The sequence below is a fragment of the Cyprinus carpio genome, chromosome B12 (genome assembly GCF_018340385.1).
Source record: "Cyprinus carpio isolate SPL01 chromosome B12, ASM1834038v1, whole genome shotgun sequence".
Lineage (NCBI taxonomy): Eukaryota > Metazoa > Chordata > Actinopteri > Cypriniformes > Cyprinidae > Cyprinus > Cyprinus carpio.
This window is the reverse complement of record NC_056608.1, coordinates 955285-968222: the sequence shown is the minus strand read 5'-3', so window position 1 is coordinate 968222 and position 12938 is coordinate 955285. Positions and strand designations below refer to the sequence as shown.

At 35.6% G+C, this 12938-nt stretch overlaps 1 protein-coding gene across 1 annotated transcript in view; it reads left to right on the top strand.

Annotated features, from left to right (window-relative positions):
* The window catches only part of myocd (myocardin), a 122399-nt gene extending 109507 nt beyond the window's left edge, over positions 1-12892 (top strand). Inside the window, 9 exon segments of the mRNA XM_042734898.1 lie at positions 1805-1900; positions 2039-2316; positions 3395-3539; positions 4227-5060; positions 6467-6616; positions 7723-7851; positions 10742-10799; positions 11192-11263; positions 11266-12892. Of these exon segments, the coding sequence (XP_042590832.1) occupies positions 1805-1900; positions 2039-2316; positions 3395-3539; positions 4227-5060; positions 6467-6616; positions 7723-7851; positions 10742-10799; positions 11192-11263; positions 11266-11708 (2205 nt within the window). The 3' untranslated portion in view covers positions 11709-12892.
* The last annotated feature ends 46 nt before the right edge of the window (positions 12893-12938 follow it).

Sequence of the window (12938 nt, the reverse complement as noted above, 5' to 3'; positions counted from 1 at the left end):
CTTTTCTTTGCCCATAAATACAAGTAACAACAACAAAAAAAAACCTTAAAACAATAATATTATATATATATATATATATATATATATATATATATATATATATATGTGTGTGTGTGTGTGTGTGTGTGTGTGTGTGTGTGTGTGTGTGTGTGTGTGTGTGTGTGTGTGTGTGGTGTGTATATATATATATATATATATATATATATATATATATATATATATATATACACACACACACATATATATATATTATTGTTTTTAAGGTTTTTATATATATATATATATATATATATATATATATATATATATATATATATATATAACACTACTGGTAATAAATATAAATAAACTCTTTGTCAAAAGTTTGGAATAATTAAGATTTTTGAATGTTTTTTAAAGAAGTCTCTTCTGTTCACCAAAGATTCATTTATTTGATCAAAAATACAGTAAAAAAAGTGAAATATTATTACAATTTAAAATAATTGTTTTCTATGTGAATATGCAGTAAACTGTAATTTATTCCTGTGATCAAAGCTGAATTTTCAGCATCATTACTCCAGTCTTCAGTGTCACATAATCTTCAGAAATCATTCTAATATACTGATTTACTGCTCAAGAAATATTTCTGATTATTATCAATGTGGAAAACAGTTCTACAGGTTTTTTTTACATTTTAATTTTTCAGGATTTTTTTTTAAATGAATAGAACATTTAAAAGAACAGCATTTATTTGAAATAGAAATCATAAATGTCTTTACTGTCACTTTTGGTCAATTTAACGCATCCTTTTTGAGTAACACAATTGCAAAAAATAAAAATAAAAAATTTATAATGAAAATTTTTTTTTAAGAAATTGTATTTTAATCAATTATAAATATATTCACATCAAAAACTTACAAAAATTGTAATAATGTCTCACTGTTTTTTTTTTACTGTATTTCCAATCAAATAAATGCAGCCTTGGTGAGCAGAAGAGACGTTTTTTCGAAAACGTTAAACTTCCAAACTTTTAAATGATAGTATATACTGCAAGTCTAATCGATTAAATTAAATTTAAGTAAATAAATGAGCTGAAGACTGAAAGCACTCCTGACTGCTGGTAGTGAGTGTTTATGTGATATCTGTGATGGTAGTCATGTGTTTTAGTGTTCTACCCCCTGTGGTAATCCGGTGAACTGCAGTGTTCTGCTCAGGCTCTGGAGGAGCCGTTATTTTCTGACAGCTCTTTGACTCTGAGCCCAGATCAGCATGCCAGCGTGTTTCTTACACACTCAGAAGTGTATTGTTCCAGCGTTGCTCCAGGCTTCAGAATGATTGCCCGTTCTCTGGCAGCAGGGGTAATAAACCATCGGTTGAAGCTGTCAGGAGGCCTGGCATCAAATCCTCATGACCTATCGTTCAGATCACGTGGAGCAGAAGCGTGTACAACTTAGGAATATTTATTTAAGCTTTGTGGCTTGCGAAAGTTGTAAATTATGTACATGTTTAATAATAATCACCTTGTGTGTGGGGTTTTTTGAACGTAAAGTACTTGGGAGATATAAACAATGTCTTATAAACAGTGTCACCTGGATATCAACTTATGGAAAGGTTTGGAGTTTGCAGAAAGAATAAATTATTTCTATGTAAATCCATTTATTTAACCCTAAGTTTACTGTATCATATTTGATACACAAATTTCGAAGACTCTAAATGATCATAGAAATAGTTTTTACTATTATTTCACACATCAGGCTTTACAGGCCATGACGATCAGTTATTATTAATGATTTAATGACAGTTTATTAATTTGATTGTTATTCAGGGGTCTCAGAGCAAAGACGGCAGCACTCAAAACCAGGAGGAGAACATGACAAACAGCCAGGAAACTCCACCCATTCCCGTTCCTGCAATAGTCAAGGTATGACTAAACATCTCGTCCCTTTCAAATCACTAAACACAAAGCAGACGATAATAAGTTATAATAATGCTAACCTCGAAAACACTCACATAAATCTAACATCAGCTCGTTTCATGAAGTTTTTCGGTTCCTCTGCAGTCCAAAATGTCTGAGAAGAACCGCCACAAGAAACCCAAAGACATCAAGCCTAAAGTGAAGAAGCTGAAGTACCACCAGTACATCCCACCGGACCAGAAGGCAGAGAAATGTCCTGCGCCGCAGATGGACTCGGCGTACGCACGTCTCCTGCAGCAGCAGCAGCTCTTCCTGCAGCTGCAGATCCTCAGCCAGCAGAAACACCAGCAGAACTCACACTCACACACACACCAGCAGCAGAGCTTCAGCTACCAGACCCTCAACCAGAGCACGCTCAACAAGTGAGTCCAGCACTGCAAAAAAGTGTCTCTTTCAAAAGATGGGGGAATACATACATTTACCTCAGATTATAAAGCATTTCCTGATTATACACATACGCTCAGTTCATTGACATTTTTTTTGCATTTACATTTAGTCATTTAGCAGACGCTTTTATCCAAAGCGAGGACAATAGAATCAATCAAAACCAACAAAAGAGCAATAATATCCAAGTGCTACGACTAGTCTCGGTTAGCCTAACGCACTATGCAAGGTTTTTTTTTTTTAATATAATAAATAAAAAGAAAACGAGTAGATAGAATAGAATAAGTCTAGGGAACACTGGTGTTAAAGGGTAATTTTTTAATAATAAATAAAAAGAAAACAAGTAGTTACAATAGAAATAGAATAGAGAGCGCAAGTGTTAGAGGCTCAAGTGCTTTTTTTATTTAAAAAAAGAATACAAATAGATGAAATAGAATCAGAATAGAGAGTGCTAGAGTTAGAGGGTCAATTGAAGATGCAAGTTTTGAGGATTTTTTTTACTGTGAAAGTTTTTTCGGATTAAGAGTGGAATTCTGTTCGGCTTCATTGACTTTTTGAGTTTATTTTTTGAGTTTACACACCTGACCTTTCAGTCTTTACCAACCCCAAGCATTTGTAATAAATAAAATAATCCTGAAAAATAAAATATATGATGGTTTCCACAAACAAAATTGGCAGCACAACTGTTTTTAAAGTAGTAATAATAATAATAATAATATTGTTGTTTCTTGAGCAGCAAGATCATGTGACACTGAAGACTGGCGTTATGATGCTGAAAATTCAGCTGCACATCACAGGAATAAATTACTTTTTAACATATATTTACATAGAAAACAGTTATTTTTATATTGGTTTTTTTTACTGTATTTTTGATCAAATAAATGCAGCTTTGATGAGCAGGAGAGCCTTAAAAACATTCAAAATCTTACAGACCCTAAACACTTGAACAGAAGTATATACAGTATAAAAAAAATGTTTTCAAAATTCCATTTTAATTAATTATTTAGCCAATTTTCTGATCATAAGAAGCATAATTGTGTGTTGCGTGTGTAACAGGGCGTCGGGTGAACAGCAGTCATCATGTGCGTCCAGCGTCCAGACCAGCAGCAGCTCCTCGTCTCCAGTGAAGAGCAGCTACTGCAACCCGTCCATCAGCCCCCTCAGACCCGGACCGCTGCCCGCCAACCTGGACGACCTGAAGGTCAGTGCTGCGCTTTGACACGTCACGTCGTGATGCGATGAAGGGGTTAAAGATCTGGACTGGAAACCAGAAGCTTGTAGATTTTAAAGAGGAAGGTGTGTGTCAACACTACAGGTCTCACTAATGGGTATCAGCGTACTAAACCAGCTGATTAATCACAGTACATTCAGACAAATGTCCTGCATTAAAAGATTTCTGAAATATTAGGTTTAAATATGGAAATGAGGCATTGTCTCATTAAATTTGCACCTAAAACATAAATCTGATTGGATAAATTCATGTTCAAATTTCTAGTTTAGATTTTGTTGACATATTAAGAGTACAAAACCCCAAACTGACCAGCGCATATAGGTTTTTAGTAAGAAAAGAAAACTTCGCAAACACACATTCATTCATTCATCTGTTTTTTACACTTTTTTTAAGATTGAAATTTTGTTTTACATGTTTATGCAAGTAAAATTAAAATAGTAATAACATAGTAATAACATTCAAAGATGCAATATGATTTTAATTGAAAATGAACAGTTATGACTCATTGGGTCTTACCTGGGTTCAGACATACTCAGAATGTGAAAACATTATGCAAACTTTAAATGCATTATAAGGATTAAACATTTAACGCAGCAACTAACGTTTTTAATTTGAGCTAGTTGGAACTGTTTGCCTGACTGTTTTGTGTGTTGCCAGGTGTCTGAACTCAGGCAGCAGCTGCGGATCCGCGGTCTGCCCGTGTCTGGCACTAAGACGGCGCTCATAGAGCGTCTGCGGCCCTTCAAAGACTCTTCTCCTGCCGCTTCTGCAGACGTCAGCGCAGCCACGTTTCCTGTGACACCCACCGGATCGCTCTCGTCCTATCAGTCGCACAGTGCCGGCTTCTACCCGTTCTGCAGCAGCGGCTCCACACCGCCCATCTCTCCGGCCTCATCTGATCTCTCTGTCAGCGGCTCACTGCCCGACAGTTTCAGCGACGTCACCATGTCCTCACCGCAGTTCGGCCTGCAGCCGTCGCCGGCTCAGCTGAGCGCAGACGAGGGCCAGAGCGTGCTGGGACCGGACGCCGAGAAGGACAAGATGCTGGTGGAGAAGCAGAAGGTGATCGAGGAGCTGACGTGGAAGCTGCACCAGGAGCAGAGGCAGGTGGAGGAGCTGCGCATGCAGCTGCACAAGAGGAAGCGCATGCAAGACTGCCCCGCTCCGCCGCAGCACATGATGCATCTGCAGCCTCCTGCGCAGATGCAGCAGTTCTACGGTGTGTCCGTCAAGCAGGAGCAGGTGGCGTCCAGCTGTCCTCTGGCTGCCAAGCAGATGAAAGGCAGCTGCATGGCTCACTGCAATCTGCACGCTGTGCCATCATCTGCAAACCCCGCCAGCCTGTCTGCGTTCCTGAGCCCTCAGTGTTCTCCTGAAGAGTCGCCCGTCACCAAAGCCTCCAGCAGCCCCTCGTCCCCCGGCCAGCCGTACCTGCTGAGAGACTCACACACGCTGCCTCAGAACGCAAGCAGAGCCGCACGCAACGTACAGGTGATCCACGGCACATGCACAAGTCTGTCATCAATCGATTTCTATAGCAGTTTATACAATACAGCTTTAGTTATAGACAAGAAAACAGTGATTCAATGATGCGAACAATTCAATTCATCTGTTCTTTCATTCACAACACGATTATTATAGTTAGCTACAACTAAAACCATAAATACATTTTCATTACTTGACATAAAATAAATCTTAACTGAAGTAAAACAAAATATAGAACACCTTAAACTTATTTTTTATCAGTTAGTTTTCAAAGCAACATTTTTTCATTTTCTTTCAGTTTAACGTAATGTACTAAAATTGAAATAAAAACTATATGGACCTATTTAAAAAAAAAAAAAATGACAAAAGGGCTAATTCAAATCTAATTGAAAATGCTAACCAAAACTATAATAGTATCTCAAAGATACTAAAACTACAATGATTCAGAAATACAAATGCTGTTCATTCACACAATGACTCAAACACCTATAATATAGATAAATAGCAAAATTATTTTCATTTCTGAATTAAAATGAATTTGATATTTTTGGGTGGTAGAAATAACTAACCAACTAACTAAATACAATACAATAGTTAGGTTAGTTCAGGTTGTAAAATGTCATGTGGTGCGAAACATAATGGTATTTATAAATTAATATTTTAATATAAATGTAATTATTTAAATATATTTTTATGATATCTGTAAAAATACTTTTTTAAAAAAAATGCATTTATGTACATATAAAATACTTTGTATAGTTAATAATAATAATTATAATAAAATCATTGTGTACTTTTAGAAATATTTAAGATTTAGGAGTATAACTTTCTGGAACTTAACAATATTTATACATTAATCTTATGATTTCGTATTATTCATATGTATTTTTGTTATTTAAACATGTTGATGATAATTTTTAAAAACTTTTATCATTACATTATTTTTTTGAAGGTGTGTACTTTCACACGAGTTGAAGATTTAAGGAAAATTTAAATTTTTTACCTAATACTTGCGCAACATGACATTTAATGTCATTAGATTTAAACTTTTTTTGCATAGCACTTTTCACAATGTACATTGTTTTAAAGCAGCTTTACATGAATCTTAATGGTTATAATATCTTAATATTATGCCTCATAGTCACATTTATCAGATTAGAAGTAAACGATAATATACAGTAGTCACATTTTGCAACAATACAAGAAATCAGGCACAACATGTATGTAGATAAAGTTGAATATTCTTCAATATCCAACTTTATATAAAGATCTGAACAATATTATAGTTATAATTTGCATATTTAACATGAAGAGTATTTGGAAGCTGGAATTTGTGAAAGAGTCTTCCTTTTCTTCTTCCTGGACACTGATGATTGTTTTTGATTCAGTGACTAACGGCTGAAATCTCTCAGTTACAGCAGAAGAGCGCGGGACAGACGGCGAGCTGCTCGTATCCGTCAGATCAGAGAAACCTGCAGCCGCTTTACCATCAGAATCCAGCAGACAACAACCTCAGCGCCAGAGCATCCACCAAAGCCAAGAGCAGCAGCATGCAGCAGAAAGTACGTGAAGAATCACACTCACTCATCGAATTCATCTCTCACAAAAACTCACAGCAGAACATCACACATTCTGATCGGCTCCTGTAACAGTAAGTCTCAATCACTCTGGGATTCACCGTATCAATCATGCGTCTCAATCAATGAGCACAAATGGTCAAAAGCTCAGAATAATTAGGATTTTTTTAATGTTTTTGAAAGAAGTCTCTTCTGTGCATCAAGGCTGCATTTATTTGATCAAAAAATACAGTAAATACTGTAATATTGTGAAATATTTTTACAATATAAAATAGATGAATTCTATGTGTAAAATGTCATTTATTCCTTTGATCAAAGCTGAATTTCCATACATTACCATTCAAAAGTTTGGGGTCATTTATAAAAAAGAAAAAAAAAAGAAAGAAAAGACAGATATTTCTATTCATGATGTAAAGTGACAGTAAAGACATTTATAATGTTACAAAAGATTTCTATTACAAATAAATGCTGTTCTTTTGAACTTTCTATTCATCAAAGAATCCGGAAAAATAAAATGTATCACAGCTTTCACAAAAATATGAAGCAGCAGAACTGTTTTCAACATTGATAATAATCAGAAATGTGTCTTGAGTAGTAAATCAGAATTTTAGAATGATTTCTGAAGATCATGTGACACTGAAGACTGGAGTAATGATGCTGAAAATTCAGCTTTGAACACAGGAATCAATTACATTTTAACATATATTCACATGGAAAAGTTATTTTAAACTGCAATAATATTTCAGTTTTTACTGTATTTTTGATCAAATTAATGCAGCCTTCTTTCAAAAACATTACAAACTATTCATAATTCCCCACACACACCGACTCTCTCACAGCATATGTGTTGCTCAATTAACAACATACGCCACCAAATGACCACACAAAGTCAGAACATCCCAAAACACATGGATGATGTGTTTATTGTCACTGGGTCAGAGGTCAGAGGTCACAGCGTCCTGCAGAGGAAGCGTCTGATAGATTCGGTGCCACTGCGCACACACACACACACACACACACACACACACTGATCAGAGAGCTGGGCTCCTCTGGCTCCTCAGAGGTGTAACGTTTGGCCCTGTCTCCTGTAGGAGGCTCTGTCTCTCTCTCCGCGGCACGTTGAGCCCAACTCTCACACATCCAGCACTGCCTTCTGTAGCTCCGATCCCCCTGCCTCTGGCAGTAAAGGGCCGCCGTGTTATGAGGATGCAGTGAAACAGGTAAAGCAGCTCAGGATTCGCTCATGCGCTCTCACGCTGCTCACGCTCTCAGAGCTTCTGCCTGCGTCTCTACAGCTTTACTGACTGCGTGGAGACGTACAGCACTGCATCACTGTACTGCAGGGATTCCCAAACGCTTCTCTCAGACAAATTATTAAGAAGTATTATTGTTATTATTAAAGGGATACTCCACCCCAAAATTAAAATTTTGTCATTAATCACTTACCCCCCATTTCGTTTCAAACCCGTAAAAGCTTTGTTTGTCTTCGGAACACAATTTAAGATATTTTAGATGAAAACCGGGAGGCTTGTAGCTGTCCCATGTACTACCAAGTAACTTGCACTGTCAAGATCCAGAAAAGTATGAAAGACATCATCAGAATAGTCCATCTGCCATCAGTGGTTCAACGTAATGTTATGAAGCGACGAGAATACTTTTTGTACGCGAAGACAACAAAAATAACGACTTTATTCAACAATTCGTCTCCTTTGTGTCTCTCTGCATCACCGTAACGCCATTTTAGAGAATATGAGCTGAACGCAGGCAGCGTATGCTCAAACAAGGCCAAACCAAGTACACAGAGGAGACAAATTTTTGAATAAAGTTGTTATTAACGTTTTCTTCGCGTACAAAAAGTATTCTCATCACTTCATAACGTTACGGTTGCATCACTGATGGCAGATGGAGTATTCTGATGATGTCTTATACCTGGACCTTGACACTGTTATTTATTTGGCAGTCTATGGGACAGTCACAAGCCTCCATGTTTTCATCCAAAATATCTTAATTGTGTTCCGAAGACGAACAAAGCTTTTACGGGTTTGGAACGACATGAGGGTAAGTGATTAATGACAAAATTTTCACTGTGGGGTGGAGTATGCCTTTAAGTATTATAGGTAATTATTATTAAAATATTAAATATATTTGAAATAAATAATAAAAATTATTGTTTTATTTTGACTCTTCATTTGGATTTTGAAGTGAACTCCAACCTCTTTTTAGTTTAACATTACATTCACCTTGGTGTTTTAGGAACCCAGTATATTGAATAATAATAATAATATTTATAAAATGTTATATACCGAAAATATTATTCTATCAATATATAATATTAAACATATTATTATAATAAAATCAATTATTATCAGTTATTTATGATCATTTTAAGTAATTATAAACATTTATAAAAAATGATAAAGATGCACTTTTTCCTAGTTGTGACAATAATTCAGTCAACATTATATTCACACTGGTGCTTTAGGAACTCAAGCAAATTTAATAATAATAATAATAATATTTATTATTATTAGCATTATTATTGTTGTTTAAACTGTAACTATAACTATATATAAATATTAAAATATTACTATAAATAAAATATATTACTATTGTAAATTACAGTAAATATTTGATTATAATAATAACAATTTGATTTTACGCTACAAGTTGTAATAGTGATATTAATGAAATGCTGTAAACTTCTGTCTACAAAAATGTTGGAAATGGTGTGATTGTGTGAATAAAGCTAGAACATATCGCGTTCCCTGATGCATGCTAAACTTATATACAGTGATGGAGTTCACTTCATTTACTGTAAGATGCTGAAAACACCCGATGGCACGAACACAGGGCCGCACTTCACTCTGAAACACAGAATATGCAGATATTGAATTAAATCACTGACTTTGATTTGATAATCACTCTGATTATCATGCAGCATCATTGAATTATTTTAATTTTACATATAATATGAGCAGCTGGTCATATTATTATTATTAAAACTAATTGTTATTGGTTTTATCAACCCAAAATTTCAGTTTCGGAAACCCTGCTGTACTTTCTAGAAATTGTTGTCCTTGAAACCGCCTGCAAAAACAAGCATTTGCCAACAAGTCTAAGCGTAACCAGTTCCTGTACATGCGTTTGAATGCCGTCAGCTACAAAATCTGTTCGTACATTTAACACTCTTAACTCTCGTAATGCATTCAAAATCTGTATACTGTTTTCACATTCCATGTCTGTTTGTTCCCAAATAATTATTTTATAAAACTAAACTAAAACCATGGTACATCTGATCAGCAATTTCTCATTAATGAGTAAATGTGATTAAATAAATCAACGTTTTGAAAGTTATTGCCATGTTACTATTGCATTTACCCTTTCTTATAAAAAAAAGAAAGAAAAAAATTATTTGAAATGTCAAATGAACCACACACACACAAAAAAACAAAAAATAAATAAATAAATAAAAACATATATATGAGAAACCAGTATTACCAGCATTAACCCCATTGGAATGGATAGAATTTAATTAAATTCCTTTAAATTATAACTCATGATTACTCAAAAAAAGTCCAAATATATGGCTACATATTTATTTATATCAAAACAACATAAATATCACTATCAAACGTTTTCAAACTAAAACTCATTTTACTTAAACTTTAATTTTCAGACGAAAAAAAGAACAAATTTTCATGCCGCAGTGGTTCATTAATAAACGTACATATACAGGTTTAGCAACAAAATTCAGTGAGATATGGCAAAAAAAGCTAAATATATTTTACAAAAGTTTTTAGACACTAACCTCATAAATAATTTAACAGTAAGAATTTTTGACACTAATGGTACTCCATACATGCCCGGGTCAAAATGAACCAAACATGAAACTCTAAAAAATCGTAAACAACTAAATGCTGTGTATTTTGTGAAAAAAAAAAAAAATTGTTACCCTTACTAAAAACTGCCTATTTTTTATGTATCTCTTCCATAAAAAAATAGACACCACCTCATCATTATGATAAAAAAAAATCAACATAAATTCTCACATAATTTTCTACAAACAAACAAACACCAACAAGAATAAACGATCCTGTGATGTTCTTGCAGCAGATGTCACGCAGCCAGCAGATGGATGAGCTTCTAGACGTCCTCATCGAAAGCGGAGGTGAGTCTCTCCTCATCAGCTTTTGAATTTTGTCATTATTTACTCAACCTCATGTTGTTCCAAACCTGTAGAAGATATTTTGAAGAATGTTGGTAACCAAACAGTTGATGGTAGCTATTGATGTACATATTATTATTATTATTATTTGATACTATGGAAGTCAATGGGCACCAAAAACTATTTGGCTTCCAACATTCTTTAAAATACCTTTTATACTGCAGATTTGGGTCAACTTTATGGTGAATAAATGATGACAGAATTTTAATTTTTGGGTGAACTATTCCTTTAGCCCTAAATGAAGCTTTCACAAGGCCCCTCATTTCACACAGTAACACCCAGCTGTTATTGACTATTAAAGTCACTCTTTGTGCTGTCATTGTCTTGTTTTAAAGAAATGCCAGCTAACGCCAAAGAAGAGAGCTCTCCTGTAACCAAAGTTGTGCCTCACCTTACAGTTTCTCCCAAGTTCACCGACACTACAGTCACATGTCGCCCTCCATGCTCGCTTACGATCACGTGGCGGCTCACGGAGACGCTCATCTGGAGGTGCTGCTGAGCCCCATGAGCCGGACACAAGGAGACGCGTCACTTCTGAAGATGCCCGCCGTGGACGGACGCTTGGAGGAGGCGGGCGATGGATTCAACAACCGCGACATGATGGACACTCCTGTATCGCCCACGGCCGGAAAGGTCTCCGCGGTTGCCACCGAGGGTCACGGCCTCGGAATGACCTTCGCGGAGTCACCGTGGGAGACAATGGAATGGCTGGATCTGACTCCGCCCACCTCCCACACTGCCTTCCACAACAGCCTGCCTCCGTCCGGCCCGAGCATCTTCAGCGCCGAGCTCCTGGACGTGACGGACATCAGCCTGAACTCGGCCATGGACCTGCAGCTGGAGCACTGGTGAGGAGAAACATCACGTCCACACCCAGATCTCCAGATGCAGTGTTTGAAACTGTGTGTTTTATCACGTTCCATCAAAACTTGAATTGTTTTGACTGTGGATTCTGGCAAAGAGTGTTTTGATTACTGGAAACAGAAAGACGCTCCAAATGGAATTGGATTCAAACCGAGACGTCCGTACCATCCGTCTGTAAATATATGAAAGCAACTTAATACTTCTTTATTTTGTCTGCACATTTGTGGTGTGGGAAAAACACATATTAATGCATCTCACTAGTATATCACGTGTACTCTCTTGTGCTGTTGTAAATATGAATTCACACTTGCACCTTGAGCTTACAGTAGGATGTCACACTTTTTATGAGCATTTTATTCCTTCCTGTCATCGTCATGTGATTAATTTATTTTGAGAGCGCAAACCTTTGGTTTTTACACGTGATACGGAAGTTTCCGTCATGGGATAAAAAATAGAAGTAATTGTGTCTTTTTATCTCACAATGCTGACGTCTTCCTCACAATTTTCAGAAATAAAGTCTGAATTGCACAGCTATAATCTCATAATTTAAACTTTTTTTTTCCTCCGAATTGTGAATTTACATCTCGCAATTTTGTTTTTATATCTTTTATTTATATCTTACAATTCCGTCTTTTCATCTTTTAATTCCGACTATCTCATAATTCTGAGTTTATATCTCGCAATTCCAACTGTCTGTTTTGTAATTCCAACTTTCTATCTCAGAATTCTAATTTTCTATCTTACAATTCCAAGTTTGTATCTTGTGATTCCAACTTTGTATCTCACAATTCTGACTTTCTATCTCATAATTCTGACTATTGCATAATTCTAAGTTTATATCTCACAATTCCGACTTTCTATCTTGTAATTCTTGGGGGAAAAGTCCAAACTGTGAGATAAGATGTTGCAATTATCTTTTTATTTTTATGTGATTGCAGAAAGAAGCTTACATAATGTTAATGCTCACACTTCATGTGAAAGAGAAAATCACTAAATCTCTAGAGAATTGAACTGTATTTTAGCACGATCAAGCCAACATCTCTGGTCAAAAGATCAAAGCAGATGAAGAATATAAAAAAAATATTTCATATTTTGCTTATTTTTTCCCCAAAGTCCGTTTTGCATTCTAGATTGTTATTATTATTACTGCCACTTGTTTTTTTTTTGTTTTTTTTTTTACATTCATTAGCTCTTTTTTTTATATATTAGTTGTTTTTA